This window comes from Sceloporus undulatus, chromosome 3 (genome assembly GCF_019175285.1).
Source record: "Sceloporus undulatus isolate JIND9_A2432 ecotype Alabama chromosome 3, SceUnd_v1.1, whole genome shotgun sequence".
In the NCBI taxonomy this organism is placed as follows: Eukaryota; Metazoa; Chordata; class Lepidosauria; order Squamata; family Phrynosomatidae; genus Sceloporus; species Sceloporus undulatus.
In genome coordinates, this window is record NC_056524.1 from 124,967,262 (window position 1) to 124,990,683 (window position 23,422).

Here is a 23,422-nt window from a genome sequence, read left to right on the forward strand (position 1 = left end):
ATCGTAGTGGATAGCTAGTCCTGCCATCCTGTGAATGAATCCAAACTTTTTGAATTTCCAAAAAGAACCAAGGAAGGGTTTTGTTTTATTTTTTTTAAAGGGGGTTTCCATAGTTGGGCAAGGGAGATTACATGGATCCCTAGAAGTAATCATAGTAGTGGGAAACAGTGCCAAAAGAAGAAGAGGCAGGTTTGGAAGAAAGGTTGTTGTAGCTGTTATGACGAAACAGTTACCACACACAGTACATTTCTGAAGGGTAACCATGATAGCAATAGCAATAGCACTTATATTTCTGTACCGCTTTATAGTGCTGAGCACTCTCTATGCAGTTTACAATGTGTTAGCCAATTGCTCCTAACAAGCTGGGAACTAATTTTACTGACCTATGAAAGGATGGAAGGCTGAATCAACCTGGAGCCCTGCAGGACTGAACTCAGAACATTTTCGCTGCAGTGCCACCATTTAACCACTGCGCCACCAGGGCTCCTTGTGCCACTTCCCAACGATGTAATCGAATGGAGTCCTCACAAAGAGGAATAGTATGATGAACACAGTCATGTGCCATCCAAAAGATGTGACTGTTTTGTTCAATTACAGTTTTAATAATACTCAAAATCTGGCCACATAAATATATTGTGTCAGCACACTACTTATGCTCCTCAACCAACTTAACAAAGCAATCATAAGCATGTTTACTTAATAATAATTGCCCAATTTGCATTGGGTCTTACTCCTAAGTAATATGCATAGGATTCCATCTGCTTTTTTCAAAGGAATCCGAATTTTAAATGTCTGAATACAACTCCAGTGGGAATACTAAAATAAATTTTATCTAGCTGGATTGGATTCTAAACAACCATTCTGAATGGGTTGACAGAAATGTACATAACATTGTAAGCTCAGGTCTATTTCTACTGAAGTTAATTCAAAATTGTGTCATTATGAAAATAATATACTTTTACCTGGTATTTTTCAGTATCATGTGCTTCTTGAAGAGCATGTACTTTAGAAGTCCACTTAGTTTCCTATTTAAAACATATAGTGTGATCATTTGAAAACACACCTTAACTGTATTTAAACTTAAACATAAAAGTACAATAATTTCATATTATAAATGAATGAATGACTAACTACTAAGTAGTTAATGAATTGCTAACTATCATATCAGAAAAGCAGCCATGTAAGATGGTGCTGATGAATTGCCATTTGGATCTAAACATGGCGCATCATAACAGCCAAATTTGCAAGATTAAAATAATAAATAAATCCAAGAAAGCACATTCAAACATATTATCAGAAACTATACCATCACTGAGAAAGCTATATCAATTCAGTATATTATAAGGGAGGGGAACCCAAACCCTCAGCAGAAAAAAAATGTTTCATCCCAAAAGGAAGAAGTGCCACTCTTGGTAGTCTTTTGGATTAGTGAACCCTAGAGTAGAGTAGCAATTGTGTAAGCTTCCTAATGTTCCTGGACTGTTACTCCCTTTTGTTGATGAAATATGCTGAGAATGGCAGTCCAACAACTTCTAAAGGGAACAGGATGCATGATTCCCACCCTAGCTCAAGGCCATGCTTTAGTGTGAGGGGACCATTTCCAGGTTTTGTTTCGTTTTGGTTTTTTAATGCTTTTGGGGGTGGGGGGTGGGATTGAAAAACACATTTTCAGCATCATTGCAGCCTGTGGTCGAACCAGGCTGGTGATGGTTAAAATTTGCCACCGAACCCAGTAAGGCACCGATCTGCACTTTATATGCATGTGTTGACTTTACTTTGTGCTGTATTGCTCAATTTTCATCATTCAACACTAATGGGAAAGAGTATTTGTAATTGGGAGTAATTGGTAAAGTAACAGAGGACATAATTAATGTATTTTCAGACTGGACTTTTTTGATGGTAGTACATACATACAGTAAAAGGGTCCTTCCTGAAATTATTTTAATTGTCTGCTTCTCAAAAAGCACTACTGAACAGATTCAGGGAACATGTTTTGTTGCAATTTTGGAAATTTTCAGAAACACAATTTTTAAGATATGGTATTAACTCTCTCTTTCTCTTTGTGTGAATGTCCAGATGAAAAAAAAGTCAAACATCTCCACTGGCATATGACTACACCCTTCAACTTGTTTCTCTGGATTCTAGCCTGTGAATTTGTTATGCTATATTACTGCAATTCTAGATCATTTTACAGCATCTGAATGACTGGAAATGCAAGTGATCATGATTATGGAACAAAAGCATGTAGGTCGTAGCTCTAAAAACTTATGCTTTTTCTCCTGAACAACCATGGTGACAGTTAAGACACTTCCAAGTGTCTACTGTGGGCACTAATGCTTCTTCCTATATAAACAAAGAACAGAATAAAACTCCAAGGTGATCAATCTACAGAGCTGTGTTATTATACCTGTTTCTCAAGAAGTTGCATTATGTCCTGATGATCTACAAAATGCTGATGTTTCTCTTCTGAAAATTCATAGCTGTCCTTTAATGTGCCTAAATTGGATTTCAGGTGTTTGTTGGACTTCTGTACTTCTAGTAAGTGCTAAGAATGAAACAAAAGATAGAACAGTAAAATATATATGGCAGGGAAGTACCAGAGGCATTGATGTCTTATACTGGCCATAGTAATCCAAAACATATGAAGAACAATGGGTTGGGAGGACTGTATTGATAGAGAAATGGCTGTACTAGAAGGCATACCAGAGGATAGGGATTTGAAACAGTTCTCCTTTAAAAAGTTAGAGGAACTAGTATACTTAGTTTACTCTGCTAAAAATACTTCTAACTAGCACAGTAGTTATCACATTTATCATCATCCCTGATGACAAAAATGTAGCCATTTCCATGAATTTCTCTCTTTACAAAAACAGAAGAAACTCAGAATAAAGTAATATCAAGGAATGCATCCTCATTCATCCCATTTCAATGGTGACTTCCCCCACTTTAGAAAAACCATAAACATCCAGATCAGTTGTTTCAACTGGGGGGGGAGGATGTAACCACTGCTGCCTGCCCACCCACAACAGTAAGTGGTGCTGCTCTGTCAAGAGGGCTCTACATGCAACCTTAGAAACTGCACCAGGAAGAGAAGCCATATGGTAAGCACCTACTGGCATAGAACATTGAAATGAAATCCATCCAGCTATACATAAGTATACAACAGCAGTGTAGTGGGCTCTTAGTATCAACTGGGGTTTGGTTCCAGGAACACCTGTAGATACCACAATCAGTGGATGTTGAAGTCCTGTTATATACAGTGGCATAGTAAAATAATGTCCCTTATACAAAATGGCAAAATTAAGATTTGCTTTGTGGATTTTTACAAAATATATTTTCAAGCTGTGGATGGTTGAATTCATGAATGCAGAATCCAAAGATATTTGGGAGGGGGGTGTATTCCTCTGGAGTACACCAAAGGGATTTAAATGATTTTATTTTATGTTTTTAGTTTTGGGGACTCATCTATTAATATATCAACATTTTCATAAAGCTTTATGCTTAGAAAATTTCATGCAGCTTTCTCCAGTTCTGACAATTCATAAGTTTATGTGATGCCCAAAGATATGATCAAAGCAAGTTCACTTAAAGCATAAAAATCACTTTACAATATGCCACCCAAAACCAAATTTTTCAACTACTTACATTTTCTAATTCTGTATTCTTTGCTGTTAACTCTTTAAACTCCTTCATAAACATCTCTTTCACCTTCTCCAGTTCACTGGCCAATTTTTCTTTTTCTTCTTCTTTCCATTTGTGAAATAACTGCCGAATCTCCTCCTCCTTGGATCTGTGTTCCTCATATTCCTGAAATTGCTTCAAGATATTATTCTGAGAATTCATGCATAGATAGATGCATCAAACTTAAAATTCCAAGCAGCACAGAGGTCTTGACTGAGATATTTGTGTTGCATTCCACCCATAGAAGACACTCCAATTACTTTTGTACAAGTTGCCACTAATTAATATTCCCTTTTTTCTAAAATATTTTAGTCTCACATTAATTTTGCTTATGAACAAAATTTATGTGAAACTAAATTTAGCAAAATTTTGCTTAATTTTGCTTCTCACCTCTTTTAAGAAAGTTTGGCTAGCTTGCCAATCCCATAAGGAATCAATTGTTATTTTTATTTTTTCATCTGTTTAGGCTTCCTGAGCATCCTCCTTGCTTTCTGCATTCAGGCATTTGTCTTTAGCTTGGCTGCTTCAAGTTTTTAGAAGCTTTCATGATTTCATCTTCATTCCTTTCCTGATACCTATATATAGATATAGCCATACCTACTCAACTTTTACTCAACTCTGATTTCCTTGCTTTGTTTCTCTGGCCAGGCGAAGCATTTTTGTTGCCTTACACCTCTGGTTTGTCACCTGCCTCAATTTTCTTACTTACAAATTTACAAATCACCTTTCAGACCAAACATAACAAAGAACAAAAACTTTAAGCAGTTCAAAATATTTTAATAGACAATTTAAAAACTTTAAAATATCACAATTAGCAGAACAAAGAAAAAGAAAGAATATTACAAATAGAGTCAAGAGCTAATAATTTTTTAAAATACTAAAAAGCCACAGAGTACAAAAGAAAGAAAAAAGGGCCAGCAGCCCACTTCAGAGTGAACAAAAAAGATGCCAGACTAACTTCCTTAAAGAGATAATTTCAAAGATAAGACTCCCATCTTAGAGGTGCTAAATATTTGCCTCCCTTTTAAAATTTTATTTTTAAAAAATAATCTGAAAACTTCAAAGCATCACACTCAGCAGACTTAAGAGTAGGAAAGAGTATTAAAAATAAGTGTTCAGAGATGTCAAAATGGTAGGAATCGTGAACCAAGGACTGGAATAGAGCTCAGAGATATTATTGTACAGTCCACCTTCCCTATACACGAGGGATACATTCTGGACCCACGCTCCACCCGCATATGGGGAAAAGAGCATATGTTCAAGCCCTGTAGAAAATATTTGGGGTACACTTGCGGTGCAACATGGGGAGCGTGGCAGAGGTACACGTCCCATTACCTCTGCCGGGGCTTGCCTTCCGCGTAAGCTCAAAGCCGCAGAAAGCAAGCCACCTATGCAGAGGGCCAACTGTACTTTCTGAACCACTGCAGAGATTTGCCAGATGAGACAGCTGTATGTCTGGTCACTGATGGGCTACAATACCCACCAGTGCACAGGGCCAGAGACTAATATTGCAATTACCAATTCAATAGGGATAAAGTGACACAAAGGACCAGCAGGCCACTTTTTGGTCCTATAACACTGCTGACTCTTACCTGGCATCTCAGTGAATCATGCTGGAGGGAATGGGATGGTGATGTCAGGTGAAGGTGTGGACAAGACATCTCCACATTTACTACTTATGCAGAAGACAACATTTCAGCTTGCATAAGAAGTTTCTTTCATATGTTGAAATATCTTCTTCTGTGCCACTATTAAAAGGGAAGAAGTCCTGACCTCTTTTCTATCTGGACTCCATGAAATGAATACAGCCACTGAAATTACATCCCTACTGTACTTTATTCAAGAGGAATAAACTATGAATAAACATAGATCCCTTGCAGAATCACATCCTCAATTCATTCCTTATGATATCATTGGCTGCTTCTCAAAATAGGATAGCAATACAGAGTGTCCCTCACCTTAGACAATTTGACCATGTGAGCATGTTGCTCTGCTTCTAACTGAGACCTGGTCAGTTGTAATTGCTCCTTCAGCTTGTTGATCTCTTCCTGTAATTTATCTGTTTGTCCTTTTTGCTTCTGATCTGCATGAAAGAAACACATGTTGCGAGTTTGTATGTGGTACAGGAAACACATATCAGCAACTGTGTGTATGGGGGATGGTTATATTTTGGGCAATGCATCTCTTCTTGCAGATGTTGTTTAACAATGCTTTTCCAAGTTCCACTCTGCAAAATGCAATTCCAGATGTGTTATTTATTTCTCAAAACAGTACCATGCAGGATTACAAAGAGTAGCTCTATTTTAAGCATTAAACCCGAGGTGGGGGGGGTGTTAACCTATATAATAATTTCTCCAGACCATACCAGCTGCCTCCATCTGATTTTAAATTATTCCTCTCTCCAACTCCATATGACACCTCAGGCCTTTGTGGAGAGTTATCCGGCCCAGAGAAAAGTTTGTGTGGGAGACACAAAGGGATGCTGGAGAAAGATGACACACGGGAATCTCTGTGCCTGAGTGGCCTTCACTCATTAACTCATTCTTCTAAGCAACTCATTAACCTAACACAATGGCCTATAAGAATGGAGAAAATAACATTATTTTGTGAATATACAAAGAATCCAGTTAGCCTTCCTCTAACCATCCTGATCAACCTGTCTCTAAATAAATGAATAAAATAAATAAAACTTTTATTTTTATCCCGCTTTCCTGTGATGAGACAAAGCGGCTCACAACACATTAAAATATCCACATTCAATATTATATCTCAGATTGCCCCCGCCCTTAAAACAGAATTAAACATAATACAATTAAAATTAGAGATTAAAATATCCATTAATAAAAAAGAAAAAAAGTATAACAATAAAAATATAACGAGGGCAGAGTGGTGGGCTAACACATGATATGAGGGGCAATCATTCTGTAGCCGGGAGTTTCTATTCAGGAAAGGCCTGCTGGAAGTAAACCGTCGTAACAGCTTTTTTGAAGCTGTCTAAACTGGCCATTTGTCTCTAACAAAACTAACCATAATGTTTAAAAATATGTAAAGTAAGCCCATCCTTTCAGCTTCAGAATTTACATATCCTAACAGAGCTTTGAAAAGTTATTCTCTAGAACTGGCTATGATGGCTGGGAAATTCTGAGATCTAAAGTTTTAAAAAAACTTACTCCATCTGATCCAGTGAAGCTACACATGTGATTGGATGTCACTCTTATTTTCTGCTATGTTTCTGCTTCATGACTGTTTATTCTTTTAAACACATGAATTCCATGTTAGTACAGTGGGCCGTTCTCTTCCAGATCCTCCTGTGTAAGGGGAATTCTGCGTATGCTCCGCCCCACTGAAAACAACGGGAGCATGTGTTTGTGCCATGGGCGCATGCGCCATGTTTTGTCATGCAGCTTCAGCGTAAGCCTGAAGCTGCGTATAGTGTGCCCACGTATGGCATGGGCGCACTGTACGGTACTGAACTCACTCTGGGTTTAAGTCCCCAAAATAGACTCAGAACCTTGGACAGCTCCTTAAAGGTGCAAAAAACCCAAACAAACAAACAACCCAACTCCAGAGTGGATTCCCCACTCCACTGACAAGACAGCAGCTGCCACTAATATTACATGTGCTTTTCTCTGACTGGAGACAGTATGGCTGTACTGGTGATGTCACCAGCTACAGATAACTGGAACTATGTAGAGTTTTTTTCAGACTTCAGCTTGAAGAAAGAAAGAGAGAGTGAAAGAAAGAAACATTTGTAATGGGCATTGCCAGGCAGGCACTTCAAATCAGTCTCTCCACTGCTTTGAAAGTGTTAAGTTTTTCTTAAACAGTAACAGAAGGCAACTGTGTTGCTGAAAATTACCCCTCAAAATTTTAGAACTGGCAGTTCCCAAAATCAATCTTCGATAATTTAATCAGAAAGCAGTTGCAATTTAGAACGTGACAAGAAAACAAATCCAGAAAGAGAAACAGGTCAGAGACAGAGCTTTCCGCAGGTGCCTCCAAATTATCAGAACGAGAAGTGAAGTGATTGCAAGTCCAATTATATCAGAGAAAAGAAAACTGGCAATAGTGCTAGCACTGTATGTTTAGGAAATTTAGTACTGCAGTATAAACTGAAGAATGTCATAAGCAAAAGAATACCTGTGATACAGAAATGCTTTAGCTAAGGATGTGAAAATACAGTTGAAAATACAGTTGAATCCGTGGATAAAGAATCCGTGGATATGGAGGGTCGACTGTATTTCAGTTTTCTTTCTTTGGGGGAATTAAGCACGAGCTATTCCATATATTTTAATTTCACAAATGCAGTGCACAAAGACAATTTTTGGCTGATGTGAAAATATGTAGGTGGGATTTTTTTACACTTGATATACATGGACACATACATACATACCAATGTGTGGTTCTTCTGCATGGCGACGCTGTAAATGACTGTGCAGGAAGGAGTAGTTCATAAAAGCTTTGTCACAAAATTGGCACTGCAAAATAAAAGTAGTTTGGTCAAATATATACAAACAAACATCACATCTATGCAGTTGTAGCAAGTGCCCTAGACAAATAAATCCTACATATTTAACTGCTCATCTAGTCTAGATTCTCAACCATATATTCGTAATCCCCTGAAAACATTTTTAAACCATTTAAATGAATTCAGGATTAACAGATAAAAGAGGGGTGGGTAAAATGCAGCTCATGGCCAAAGAATTCCTTCTGTGACCACCAAGAGATCCCTCATCCTCAAGTCCCATTATTTTAAACATCTATCTATCTATCTGCAATGTCACTTCCCAGATAATGAAAAGCCATGCAAACTGCCATAAAATTCTGGTGTTTTGGCAAAATCCCAGAACAAAATGTCAGGAGAGTGGCGCTGTGACCACAAGTGACCATGTGGCTGATGGGAAGAAGGGAATGGTCCCCACCACTCCATAGCTACCCACTCCTGACATAAAACAATGTAGTCAAATCAAAGCAAGTCAAAATACTCTGTTGGCACACAATACTGATTAAAATCCATAGTTATTATACTACAGGTGGATTATCTAATAATCATTCAACTATAAAGATATTTTAAAGCATAAAACTGACTCAACAGTCTGATTTCTTTATTTATTTTTGTTATGTTTTACTGCCATTATAAGGATTTTGGTCCAGGAGTTGTCTGGGTTAAAGTTCTAGTTTTATGTTTAAAACATTTATTATTTACTCTTGTTTCAAGGAGCAGCTTTAAGAAATAAAGGTAGTTGCTATCCCAAGTGTTAATGTCACCAGTTGTGCACTAATCAACTGTACATTCTTTAGATTAAAATACTGTAAATGCTTATTTCTACACTAAACCATCACTTCATTCTGGTGTTATGGACAGATGTGCCAATGAGATCATTGGGATCAGGATAGCAGTATGTGAATGACTAATTATTCACTTGAGATCATTCCTGAAATGTCATCCTATGTTGCTGCCCATTTGGCACTTGCATCCTAGGGCAGGCTAGGAAGACCCAATAAATTTCTGCTGACCATCAAATCCTCTAAATATCAACTTACTCCAAAAATTATATGAGTGAAAAGGTTTAATTCATATTGTTATTACATGACACAAAATGAAATTGGCTACTCCTATTTGAAAGTTAGAAAAATCTAACAAAGTGAGGACTTCTGGTTCTCAAAGGTGGGGTTGGAAGGAGCATAACACTGAAGCAAGGAAGTACAGGTGGCAGAAGAAGAGGCATTAGACATAGCTATGATTTACAGATACGTGATCTCACATTTTGTTACTCTTCAGTGTAGTTCCAATGTCCATTTCATCATAAAGGAACCTTTTGAATCCCTGAGGACTATCAGCTGGCATGATGTTAAATGTATTCAGTAGCTAAAATTGGCAAAGAAACTATTGAATACAGCCTGAATCTGATTCTTGCTGAATTCCCAACTCTCAACTACTATTTAAAATCCGACCACTGATAGCTGCTATATGATTAAATATAAATGCTGTGAAAAGCCACTAAGGGCATAAATAATTAAGTTACATTTTTGTCGGATAAATGCGCAGACATACAAAGCCTAGATAGCAAGTGCTGAGTGCCAGGAAAACGTCAACAAGCAACAGGAATCTTAAACTGAAACACACCGAGTCTTAATGTATTAAATCAGCTGTGAAATATCATTATCCAACCCAATTCCCATGTTAAAACTGGCACACTTGCGCACAGTGGTTGCATGCTTTATTCCTCATGCAATAGCTTTAGTGCATGGTACATTAGTGTTTTTATGCTTGATGGGGATGAAGCACTTATTGAGCTTCTGAAAGGATCTCCTTGTTCATAAATAAATAAATAAATAAATACAGTTTATATGTAACAACAAGCTTTCATTGAACAATGAAAATGGAATATTGTTTGGATTTGGGTTCCTTGTAACAACAATCTATGAACAGTAGCTGTGTAAGTGCTTTGTCCAGCCATCTATGGATAGGCTAAACTCACAACATATATACCATATAGTGAAATTTTAAATGCACTTGGTCAAGTAAAGCTTGAAAAGGCTATTTTATTTTTTTACTACAACTCTCCAAAAAGTAACTTTCCCAAGTTCTGTGACTGAATTAGATGATACTATATGTAAAAAACAAGCAAAAGCGAATCAAAATAGAGTGTATACATTAGAGCCATGGGCACTTTCTTGACCACATGCAGCTCTACCTGACTAAATTACAGGCAGTGAGATCATACTGTATGACCAAGCATTTCCAAAAACAAGTATTATGGTTGCAAATCATACATAAACCCAAGGATTAAACACCCACAGTCTGGACACAATCCAAACAGAGTTACTCATACTTAAGCCACACTTATTTCTGTGGGATTTAGGCACATGGATTAAAGTCTAGTTTTGTTGCAATCTTCAAGGGCTGTCTGAGCAAAACAAAACTAAAAAATGGTGGAAGTTGTTTGTTCCGTAAAAAAACAACACAACAGACAACACTTGAGCGACCGTTTAGCTACAGCCTGAGACCATTACATATACAGGGAAAAGAGGCAATACCTTAGACTTTATTGTACCACAACAGTGATAACAAAATGGCATCTCTCTACACCAGCATAAGAGAGAAGTTCCCATCTTCATCCCGGCCAACTGTGATGGTACTAAAGAGAAAAACTTCTCCATATCTCAGCTGTACAGAGATTTGTTGCTGTGTGCCTTCAAGTTGTTTCTGACTTATGGAGACCCTATCACAGGGGTTTCTTGGCAAGATTTGTTCAGAGCGGGTTTGCCATTGCCTTCCTCTGAGGCTGAGAGAGTGTGATTTGCCCAAAGTCACCCAGTGGGGTTTCGTGGCTAAACAGGGATTCAAACCCTGGTCTCCAGAGTCACAGCCAACATTCAAACCACTACACCACACTGGAGATCCTGTTCTTTATTCCTTTAGTGGAACACCAAGCTGGTAGGTTCAAATTGTCCAACCCAACATGACATGAAAACAAAAATGTTCCTCTATACAGGTCCAGTAAAAAGGGAGGAGGCTTCAAAGGTGTGTGACAGAGTGTGTGCCTGCCTGAGTAAGAGAGAGACTGGAGATTAAGGAGTGAATGGGGAAAGTACTTGGCTATATTTCAGAGGAAGGCAATGGCAAGCCAGCTCTAAGTGTTCCTTGCTGAAGAAAAGCCTATGAAATTAATTGGATCACCACAAGTCAAGAAGTGACTTGAAGACACACACATATATGGCAGCAATGACTCTGCCTACAGTATTTTGTTTCTACAATTAATTGGCCAAGGAGATATGAATGGGTTGGAGAGAAGAAACAGTAGGGATTAGAAGAGCATCCCAGGGGACCTTGCAACTAGAACTGAAGCAGTACATAGCACCTCTCCCTCTCAAGTCAAGAGAGGTGGAACCCAGAGCCAGCCACGTTATTCTGGCCCCTGTGGCAAATATCATTACTTTTCAAATGGTCCAACAGTAAAAATGTGATGAAACTCTGCTGAACTCCTCAGGTTGAATCTTCAATGTAGAAATAATGCAATGTGACACCACTTTAACTGCCATGGCTCCATCCTACAGAATCCTGGGATTGGCGTTCTGTGAGGCACCAGCACTCTTTGGCAGAGAAGGCTAAAGACCTTGTAACATTACAAATCCCTGGATTCCACAGAATGGAGCTTTGTTGTTGTGTGCCTTCAAGTCCTTTACAACTCACAGTGACCCTATCTTGGGAGGGTTCTTCAGAGGAGATTTGTCATTGCCATCCTGTGAGGCAGAGAGAGAGTGACTGCAGCACAGAACTGTAGAATCACTGAGTTGGAAGGAACCTGAAGGGCCATCCAGTCCAACCCCATTCTGCCATGCAGGAACTCACAATCAAAGGCCCTCTGACAGATGGCCATCCAGCCTCTGCTTGAAGACCTCCAAAGAAGGAGGCTCCACCACTCTCTGAGGAAGGAGTGTGTCCCACTGTCAAACAGACCCCTCCTAATGTATGTCCTCATATGGCATGGCTTCTAGCCCCTTCACCATTTTAGTCGCCCTCCCTTGGACACGCTTCAGTTTCTCAACATCCTTTTTGAATGGTGGTGCCCAGAACTGGACACAGTATTCCAGCTGAGGCTTGCCCAAAGCAGAATACATTGGTGCTATTACTTCCCTTGATCTAGACACTACACTTTTATTGATGCAGCCTAAAATCGCATTGGCCTTTTTAGCTGCCGCATCGCACTGTTGACTGATGCTCATCTTGTGCTCTGCTTGGACTACTAGACCCCTTTTGCATGTCGTCTCATTCAGCCAGGTGGCCCCCACCCTATATCTATGCGTTTCGTTTTTCCGCCCTGACTCCAACTCCCAGAATTCCATAGCCAAGAGCCAGACCAAGAGTTAAACCGGTTTCCAGTGTGGCTGCTGCTGCCTTTGGAGTCCCACCTGGTGGCAGGCGCCGGCCTGGAGCATGACCTGCTGTGCCCCGAGCATCTTCCTCCTCCGGCGGCACTCCTCCTTGAGGAGGCGGACCTCGTGGGCGCCTCGGGCGGCCTCTTTGGCCAGGAGGTCCCGGTGGGCGTCTGCGGCGCGCAGGGCCTCATCTGCGGCGCGGAGCCTGGCGGCGAGGTGGTCCTGGGAGTGGAGGAGGTACTCGAGGCAGAGCTGGGCCAGGCGCAGGAGGCGCAGGAGCAGGGGGTCGGCGGGGGCCTGGCAGCGCGGGCAGCGCTCCCTCTCGGCCGTGCAGAAGGCGACGTGGGCCAGGTGCTCCTGCAGCGCCGCCACGTCCACCTCCGCCGCCACTCGGTCCACGTCCACCGAGCTCAGCCGCCGCCAGTCCGGGCTCTCGTGCCGGGGGCGGAACTGGAACGGAGGCACCGCCACCGCCTCCGACCCCGCCATGGGCCTCCGTCTGCGGGGAGAAGAAGGGAGAAAGGAAGGAGGGCGGTTGGGTGGTTGGTTGGTAAGCTTAGATAGTCATTCAGGCCCCGCTCTTGGGCGCCCCCTGGCGGCGATGGCGGCGGCGGCGCCTCTCCCCCGTTGCCACGGCAACCGAGAGGCCTAGTCTGCTCCAACTACTACTACTCTACTACTATTATTAAAGTCCCTGAGGGGGAGGCATGGAAGCCCCATGCTCCTCTCCCTCTCCTCCTCCTTTCCCCCTCTGTGCTTCTTCTCCTTCCTCTCCTCCTCCTCTTCCTCTCTTCTTCTCCTCCTCCTCTCTTCTTCTCTCTTCTCCTCCTCCTCTCTTCTTCTCCTTCTCTCTTCTCCTTCTCCTCCTCCTCCTCTCTTCTCCTCCTCCTCTCTTCTTCTCTCTTCTCCTCCTCCTTCTCCTCCTCCTCTCTTCTTCTCCTCCTCTCTTCTCCTTCTCCTTCTCCTCCTCTCTTCTCCTTCTCTCTTCTCCTTCTTCGTCTCCTCCTCCTCCTCCTCTCTCCTCCTTTCTTCTTCTTCTTCTTGGAGGTCTTCAGGGCCTCTGCGACTTAATGACACACTCATAATGGTTTTGTGGGGTTTGTGGCAAGTTTCTTCAGAGGAGGTTTGCCATTGCCAACCCGTGAGGCCGAGAGAGCCCAAGGTCACCCAGTGGGTTTCATGGGATTCAAACCCTGTTCTCCAGCATCATAGTCCAAGGCTCAAATCCAGTATTCAAAACACTACACCACACTGGCTCTGGGTGCCTTCCAGTCATATCTCACTTATGGCAAATCTATCATGGGGTGGGCTTTTTTGACAAGATTTGTTTAGAGGGGGTTTGCCTTTTGCCTTCCTCTGAGGCTGAGAGAGCATGACTTGCCCAGTGGGTTTCCATGACTGAGCAGAGATTCAAACACTGGTCCCCCAATGTTCTCAAACCGCTTTACCACACTGGCTCTCATCTCTTAGAGGTCTGTCATTTACCACTGTCCTTTTATATATATCAACACCTTGGCCTGATGAAGAAGCCAGTGGCGCTTCGACAGCTTGCAACATGTATTTTGTGTATTTTGGTTGTTCCCATAAAGGTATCACTATCATATGCCTCATTTAGCAGTGGTTCTTAAACTGGGGCAGAACTCCCAGAAGGGGTGCATGAGTTGCTCAAGAGAAGCACAAGACTTGGAGGCCCTGATCACTTTTTCTCCTCCTCCCAAACCTTTTTATGTGTAAAATTTACAAATGCATTGAGTTAAATCATTAATTTACTTAAATAAAACTCTTCTAATTTGGATGATGTTATTTCCTTGAAAATGTTAAGATATGAATGTGTGAAGGAAAATACACTAAAATGTAAGCAAAATTAAGGGTGAAGAAACCACAAATAAAAAAACACTATTCTTTTTCACCTGAGGGAACACTTCTCTAGTGCTCTCCAGGTGTTCCAGTGCAACTCTATGGTCAACATCTGCCAGAGGTTAATCATAGAATCATGCTGGAGGACCTACAAATGCCTAGAGAAGTGTTTTCTTTAGGAACCTCAAGGTTCTCCAACACAACTCGACAGTCAACATATGGCAGAGTTGCGCAGGAGGACCTAGAGATTCTTAGAGAGAACATATTAATCAAAACCTCAACTAATCAAATTCACAAATGTCAAAGCCAGAAATGTGGAGGGCCAACTACAAGAACAGAAATTCCACCTAAACATAAGATCTTTACTGTAATTGCTGTTTGACAATGGAATTACAGTATTAGACACTCCTTCATTGGAAGTTTTTAAAAGATGTTGGATGACCATCTCTAAGGAGTGCTTTAGTTATGTAATCCTACATGGCACAGGTGGGAGTGGACTAGTTGGCCCTTGTGGCCTTTCCAACTCAATGATTCAAGGTCAAAACCATCTGTAATATTTACTTTAATTTAGGAATTTGGAATATCATTTCAAAAATATTGAATACGGTGTTTTGTCCAAGGCCCAAATTTAGAAGAGCCAGCATGGTATAGTGGCTTGAGCAATGGACTAGGCCTCTGGGAGACCAGGGTTTGAGTCCCATTTGGCCATGGAAACCCACTCATGGGAAGGCAACGGAGAACCCCTTCTGAGCAAATCTTGCCAAGAAAACCACATGGCAGGTTTGACTTAGGAAATGACTTGAAGGCACACAACAACTGCCAAGTTTACAAATTGACACTGACGCTGACTTCAGATAAACACACAGTCTGTTAAGCATCTGTCCAGATGGTAGCTGTGTTAATCCAGTGCAGCAAAAACAATAGTCTTATGGCACCTCAAAGATTAACAGATTTCATATGGCCAGTGTCTTTGAAGATTAAAATCCTGATAAATGTAAATACAGATCAGATGCTGCAACAAACCCACATGCCAACTTTATTCCCATACCCAGTCAGACAACACTATTAAATGACTTAATAACCTCGTCTACAATAGCAAAGACTCATTCACTGGCTCCTGTTCCAATATTACATCTACAATCAATTGCCAGCAATGCCTCTTTTCTGCCTGCATTTTGAGTTATTTATGCTCTGAGCGTTCTTGCCAGATGAAGTGAAATACATCTTTTGGCAGTAGTATCCTGGTTACAGTTAACACCACTCTTTCAGCTCAAAAGCTGTGTTCCATATTCAACATTTCACTTTCCTGACCAAAACACACACATCCGTTTGTAATTCAGGAAACACTTTGTGCCCCTGTCAGTGACCTGCAGTCGGAAATGAAGTTATAACAAAATGTCTTCATCTTTAAGGTGCCACAAGATCAGGGTGACCAGATGTCCTCCTTTTCCAGAACATGTCCTACATTTCAACCTCCTGCATGAGGCAAACCCCCTCTGAAGAAATTTGCCCAGCATGATTTACATTTATATGAATGTTTTTAGCTTTTATTTGGTTGTTTCCTCCATTTTTCTGGAATGACATTTTGCGGTGCCTTGTCCTTCTTTGAGGCCAGGACCTCTGGTCACCCTGTACAAAGTGATGATGATTTACTTTAGTTTCAATGGTTTTTGTTTTCTTTTTAATTGTATTTGTTTTGTGAGCTGCTCGGGAAACTTGTGTGCAAGCAAACAAATACCTAAATAAAGTGCAAACCAATAAGTGGAGAGAAATTTGACCCAACAACATGGCTACATTTAGAAATGTGAATCGAATTCGGAGAGGGGGACCACACGCTAGACCCATTTAAACTGTGTCTTTTTGACGCTGATGTTTTCCACATCTTTTTCAATAAATTGATTCTGTGCAAGTGTGAACCAGATGTGGATCGGAATCGATTTAAATATGCCCTTCGGCTGGCTGGAGCGGGTCCATTTAAATGAATAAATAAATCCTATTATTATTATTATTTTGAGCTGATTAATTTGTGAATGTGAACCACAAGTGGGTTATTTTACGGGGAAAACATGCAGTCGGGGCAAATGTAGTGTGAACCACGCTCTACTGTCAAATTGATCCATCACAAACCACTTTTTTGGTACGTAGGAATGAGGCCCTGGCTTTGAATCTCAGCTCGGTCATGGAAACTCACTGGGTGAACCTGGGCAAGTGACACTCTCTCAGCTTCAGAGAAAGGAGTGGAAAACCTCCTCTGAAGAAACATCCCCGGAAACCTTATGAGAGAGGTTCGCCTGAGGGTAGCTGTGAGTTGGAAACGACTTGAAGGCAGCCAACAACAAAAGGCTCAAGCCTAGGAAAACCCATGCTCCTAACATCTTTCTTCCAGTGAATCCCTTTGCAGACTGGGTTCTCATTTACATTGGGATGCTATCACTAAATGTAAGGGCATGCTTTTAATTCCAGGCAAGTTCCAAGGCAAGATTTGGAAGGAGACAAAAGTCAAAGGGAGGGAGAGGCAAAGAGAGCAGAGGGAGGGAAAACCAGGCCTCCAAGCAGGAGCTAAAAAGGAAAGGGCCTTTCTCTGTGTCCCTTGCCCCCCTCTCCTGTCTCTAGGGAAAAGACCTTCCCAAGGAAGGAGGAAAGTTTGCAGCCTGCCGAAAGAGGCCTCCCTATGCAAGGGACACACAGTCTCCCTCTCTCTGGGGGAATCGGATTTCTGGGCCCTTTTTCCCCCCCTCCCTACAACTCTCTGGATGGATTCCCTCTCCTCTTGGCTGATTCCCTCTGGATCCTGGGATCCACTAGTGGGAAGGGAGAAAGGGATCTGGACCATTTCAGGGGGAGCAGGCACCAAGTCCTCCTCCTTTACCAGGACCTTGTCAAGAAAACCCCACTATCCCTCCTGGGCTGAGATGTAGACTTCACTCTTCTCTCCAGGAGGAATTTCATCATCATCATCATCATTATTATTATTGCTATTATTATTATTATTAAATTATTATTATTATTATTATTATTATTATTATTATTATTATTAAAATATTTATTAATCTTTGTGACACATACAATCAGATCATGCAGGTAATCAATCACTGAGAAATAAAAAAATACTATACATGAAAATAATCTATACATAGGAATCATTGAGATCTAATTAGTAACATCGAATTCATTTTAATCTTGGGAATCTCTCCTACTTTCAATATTGATCTTGATGCTTTCAATGCTTGTCTTAATTACTTCTATATTCTATATTTTATCCTAATATTCTATATAATCTTTTACTTATAAGTTGATTTACCTTTTTATATCTTAACTAATCTCACATTCATTTTTACTCTCTCATTCACCTTCCATATCAACCTTCCATATCAACTTCTCTTATCTTCTCTAAGTTCTGAAATCTTGTCTTTTCTTATCTTTTCTAAGTTCTACGTTATTATTATGTTTATTTATAGCCCACCTTCCTCTCAGTAAAAGGACTCAAGGTGGCTTACAAATCTAAAATGCTCTCCCCTCTGAGGATCACTAAGAAGCATGAATTTATATTTACATTTTATTTGCTTAGGCCCTCCATTTCTCTTCAGTATTCCCCATTTTGCCATGCCTTGGCTCACCCTGCCCCCAAGTGGACTCGCCTGCCAGGAATGTGCACAAAGCCTCCGATTGTATCCTGAAGATCAGAGGCAGAAACTAAGCTGGAAAGTTTTTAAAACAGTTACAATATAGCCCAGGCCCATCAGTTGTAGGGAAACGTTGTTTCCGGTTTCTCCAAAGCCACTAAAAATCATTCTCGGCAAATTTTTGGACCTTTTTTTAAATTCCTTCCCCAATCTCCCAACTTTTGTTCCATCAAAAGGCACATCTACATGTCTGTTATGTGCTGTGTTCAAGTTGTTTCTGACTTACAGTAATGCTAAGGCAAACTTATCATGGGTTTCTTGGCAAAATTTGTTCAGAGGACGTTTGTCGCGGCCTTCCCCTGAGGCTGAGAGCACCTAAGTTCACTCAGTGGGTTTCATGGCCCAGTGAGGATTCGAACCCTGCTCTCCAGAATCATAGTCCAGCACTCAAACCACTATGCCTTCTAAGAAGCAGAGCCCTCCCTCCATTCCATCTGCCTTGGTCCAGGCCTCAGAGGGAGAGAAGAACTGCTGGACCTGATCCCCTTCCCCACCACCACTCTCTTCTCCTTATGTGTCTTTTAGATTGTAAGCCTGAGGGCAGGGAACAGTCTAATTCACCATTTGTAAGTTGCTCTTGAGAGCCTCTGTAGCTGAAGAGCAGGGTATAAATACTCCAAATGGCTCACTCAAGGATCCATCTACTTGGGCCAAATGAAAGGATTCCGTTTAGTTTTCACAGTGAAGTTGTCAATGGGATGAGTAGGACCAAATCTGAGCCTTTCCATCCCCTCAGGGTTTTAATTCTGGAGGAAGAAAAGTGAGGACCTATGCCGGTTTTGACTGGAAAATCTGGATATCCACAAGCCTGTGTGTGGATAGTTCTCCATAGTAGCACTCGTGTATACCCTGGATGAGCTCAGAAATATGCACATTTGCAGGTTTGGGGGGGTGGAGGAAAGAAAAACGGCCATGTGGCCACGCATAGTGTGATTTATAAGATCAGGATGTGTTTGAAAAGGAGAACAGTTTGCCCAGACTAGCCTCAGTGTGTGCAGACAAGCCCATGGTTACTGTTGATCAGGGTAACCTGAAGACAAGGTGGATTTTCCTGTATGTGTAGATTTATCCTTAGTCCAAAGATTAAATCTAAATCGAGGAATGAAGACACTAAAATAGTTAAGATTTCTTATTCCCTGGTTTAGTTATTAACCAAATGGAATCTGCACACAAGAAATTAGAAGACTATGGTCCAAAACACACTGCAGAAATAATCCAGTTTGAGACGGCTTTAACTATCCTGGCTCAATGCTAGGGAATCCTGGGAGCTGTAGTTTTGTAAGAGCTTTAGTGCCACATCGGATTACAAATCCCAGGATTTCCTAGCACTGAGCCAGAATGGTTAAAGCATTCTGAAACTGGATTATTTCTTCAGTGTATTTTGGACCTAACTTGGAAATGCAGCACTGAAGAACTAGATAAGACATTAATGTAAAGACATTAAATATCAAGGTGAAAATCATCCAGGTCATCGTATTTCCAATTTCTACATATGGTGGTGAAAGCGGGACATTGAAGAAAGCTGGCAGGAAGAAAATCAACTCATTTGAAATGTGGTGCTGGAGGAGAATTTTGTGGATACCATACCAAATAGACACACGTATGAATTTTAGAGCAAACTCTCACTAGGATTGAAGATGACTAAACTGAGGCTGTCATACTTTGGACATATCATGAGACAATGTGACTCAATGGAAAAGATGATAAGGCTTTGTAAAGTGGAAAGAGGAAGGCCACATTGCATAAGGGTAGAGTCAACAAGAAAGCCAAACCCTTGAGTCTGCAACACCCTCAGCAGAGTTGTTGCTGACTGAGGCTCTAGGTAGGAGATCTCTCACATTTGTGTGTGTGTCTTCAAGTCACCTGTCGACTTATGGCAACCCCGTTTATTTTGTAGAGTTTTCTTAGCCAGGGAATACTCAGAGATGGTTTTGCCAGGAACATCATCTGAAATACAGCCTACAGCCCCTGGTATTTGTTCGTGGTTTCCCATCCAAGTACTAAACAGAGCTGACTCTGTTTAGTTTGCAGGATCAGACTGGAACTGGTGCTTTAGGGTAGTCATGGCATCACCATAAGTCAAAGTTGACTTGATGACAAACAACAATAACAACAACAAAGTCTAAAGGAAACCTTGCCTTCTTTGTGACATTTTAATAATCCAGTGTTGGTATTGCTCAGCCTTAAATTTTATAATTACAGTACTTAAAAATAAAAACCCTGAATGCTCTTGGTGACCTATAATACAAAATTCTTCTCCCATCCATAAAAGAGAGAAGACATAGTCATGGAAGAGTAATAACAGCAGCAGCAGCTCTGAGGTTTTAGGCAGTTTCCAGATTGCTTGTGCTGACCCCAGCAGGTATGTATAAGAATAAAACAGATTTAAAACCTCTTTTTTTTAAAAAAAGGAAAAAATGGCATTGCTATTTCTGTACTGATGATTTCTGTTTCATGGCTCTGACCTTCAACAGAGAACAGCAGGATTGGACTTGGAGGGCTTGACTGTGATAACATTACATTAGTGCTAATGTTAAGAGCAAATAAATTGGGCTTTTATCTCCAGGGCTGGCCCTACCATTAGGTAATATGAGGTGGTTGCCACAGATGCCAGATGCTACAGATGGCAGAAGCTGGATGATGCAGAGGAAGTTGCAGCAGCAGCTGTTCTCTGTTTTAAGTCAGAAGAATGAGCTCTAGACAAGCTGGCCTATATTAGCCAGCTGCCTTGATGGTGATGTTGGAGGGTGCTGTCCCAGCACCAATGGAGAAGTAAGATTCAACTGCAGATATTTTTAGTGGCCAGTGTGGTGTAGTGTTTAGAGCATTGGACTAAGACTCTGGCGAACCGGGTTCAAATCCGCCTCAGCCATGGAAATCCATGGCATGTTACAGACTGCCAAAATAAAGCTGCTTCGGGTCTCTTTGGAGGTATGCTATCTAAATGATGCATGGGTCCTAAGAGTCCGGAGGTCGCGCCAAAGCCACACTCCATTCCTAAGCACTGGAGTGCAGCTTTGGTGCAGCTTCTGGATTCTTAGGATGCATGCATCATTTAAACAGCATACCTCCAAAGAGACCCGAAGCAGCTTTATTTTGGCAGTCTGTAACAGGCCCTTGAGACTGCATCAGCATTGCAGAAATAATCCAGTTTGACATCACTTTAACAGCCATGGCTCAATGCTATGGAATTCTTGGATTTGTAGTTTTGTGAGACGGTTAGCTTTCTCTGTTCGAAACCTCCAGTACCACAAGAAACTAAATTCCCAGAATTCCATAGCGCTGGACCATGGCAGTTAAAGTGGTGTCAATCAGGATTATTTCTGCACTGCAGATGCAGCCTGGGTGATCTTGGGTAAGTCGCGCTTTCACAGCTTCAGAAGACAGCAGTGGCAAACCATGAAAGAAAGAAAAACCTGTGATAGGTTCGCTTAAAGTTTGCCATGAGTCAGTAATGAATTGAAGGCGCCCAACAATAGTGAATATTAGTAGCATTAATAGTTTGTAAGATACCCTTGACTCACTCTGGAAAGAGCCATGAAGATGTGCTGTACAGATAATACTGATTGTAATCCCAAACATTTAATGGGACATTTTAGTGGGAGTATTCCCGGATATTTTCAATTTATTACATGCTTTATAGTCCCAATGACATGATTGGTTTTAGCCTCCTTGAGTCCCGACTTTAGATGAAAAATAGGATGATGATGAAGGTGATGATATTGTTGCTTAATTTAAAAAAAATTGTCTACACATGCAATTGCCTTACCCTGCTTCCCACTCCACCGGGGGAAAGGCTATGCGAACGGGAGAAAATGGCGCCGGTAATGCAGGAAAGAGAACAAGCGGGTGACACCCCCAGGCCAGCCCCTTGAGCATTGCTCCTCCCATCCCCAAGTTCCCGAATCGGACACCCTTGTCCTTCCCATTCGTTTGCCCCAAATCAAACTGAAGAGGCGCAGGAAAAACCTCTAAAAATGTGCACCCTTTTTAAACTGGTTTATCCACCACTGATTCGGGTTTTCCAAGGAAAAATCGAATACACTGGTGCCTCGGGTTACGAAATTAATTCGTTCCGCCATTCCTTTCGTAACCCGAAAATTTCGTAACCCGAAAAGGCTTTCCGTTAGCACTGGAAAGCCTATAGCTGCACTTTGCAGCATTTGAATTTCGCGCCGAAATGAATTTCGTAACCCGAAAAATATTTCGTAACCCGAAACAGTTTTTGCCAATCCAACTTTTTCGTATCCCGGAAATTTCGTAACCCGATCATTTCGTATCCTGAGGCACCAGTGTACATGGGGGTCAGATCCAAATTCCAATGGGAATGAAATTGGCACAATGGGGATCGAATGCATGTTCAAATGGGAATGATGCCCCATAATCCATGTCTTGAACTGCTTTATAAACCAGTGGGAATGGGGCCTAATAGGTTCTTATGGCATGTCTTGTCAGATAAATGTTGATGTTTCCGCCAACGGCACTCTAGTCATTGCATAACCCGCTTCATTTGGTGGAGATTCTCTGTATATCATGATTTTTTTATATGGCGGAGATTCTCCCTATACCATGGTTTTTTATTTGGAGCGGCCTGGAAAGGACGCTCCGGAGCGATAGAGTAAATAGCCCTGGTAAGATTACTGTTCCAAATATCAACCAAGGCCTTGATAGAATCGCCATCATTTCCAATCATAAATCCCTCTAGAGCTTCCTGGAACTTTTTGGGTTCCATCAGCTTTCAAGGGCGGACCATTTTAATAGGTCCTCCACCCCTGAGAGGGATATAGGAAGTAGCCTTCAGTCCGACCTTGACCAGAAAATGATCCGTCCATGACAGGACAAAAGTCTGAATTACTTCTGCCCACGGATATTCCTGATCCGTACTAAAGACCATGTTGAGTGTGTTACCAGCACAGTGTGTAGGACCTGAGACTAATTGGGACAGGCCCATGGCTGTCATGGACTCCATGAACAACTGAGCTGCAGCTGATAGATCTGATGAGCCGGCCTCGAAGGGGATGTTGAGGTCCCCCAGGACAAGAAGCCTCTGGTGAATGCAAGATTGGTAGGTCGGCGGTTTGAGGCCCAAGTGCTGCATGATGGGGCGAGCATTTTGAAAGCGTGTAAAAGAGCAAGTAGATAAATAGGTACCACTTTGGTGGGAAGGAAAACTTATGTGCAGTCATGCTGGCCACACTGAGTTGTGTTTGACAACGCTGGCTCTTCAGCTTAGTAATGGGAAGAGCACTGCCCCTTATGGTCGGACATGACTCGACAACCTTTTCAAAGGGGAAACCTTTACCTTTTAGTAAATTGGT

General features: G+C 41.4%; 1 protein-coding gene across 2 annotated transcripts in view; it reads right to left on the reverse strand.

The window, feature by feature from the left end:
- The window catches only part of DZIP1 (DAZ interacting zinc finger protein 1), a 42,226-nt gene extending 28,968 nt beyond the window's left edge, over window positions 1–13,258 (reverse strand). Inside the window, exons 1-6 of one of the 2 annotated variants that reach the window (XM_042459540.1) lie at window positions 12,598–13,258; window positions 8,075–8,159; window positions 5,640–5,764; window positions 3,646–3,807; window positions 2,408–2,545; window positions 963–1,025 (exon numbers count right to left, since the gene is read on the reverse strand). In XM_042459540.1, the coding sequence (XP_042315474.1) occupies window positions 963–1,025; window positions 2,408–2,545; window positions 3,646–3,807; window positions 5,640–5,764; window positions 8,075–8,159; window positions 12,598–13,053 (1,029 nt within the window). In that variant the 5' untranslated portion in view covers window positions 13,054–13,258. The remainder of the gene's footprint in view (window positions 1–962; window positions 1,026–2,407; window positions 2,546–3,645; window positions 3,808–5,639; window positions 5,765–8,074; window positions 8,160–12,597) is intronic. The other variant, XM_042459541.1, reaches the window with a different exon arrangement.
- Window positions 13,259–23,422: the final 10,164 nt, after the last annotated feature.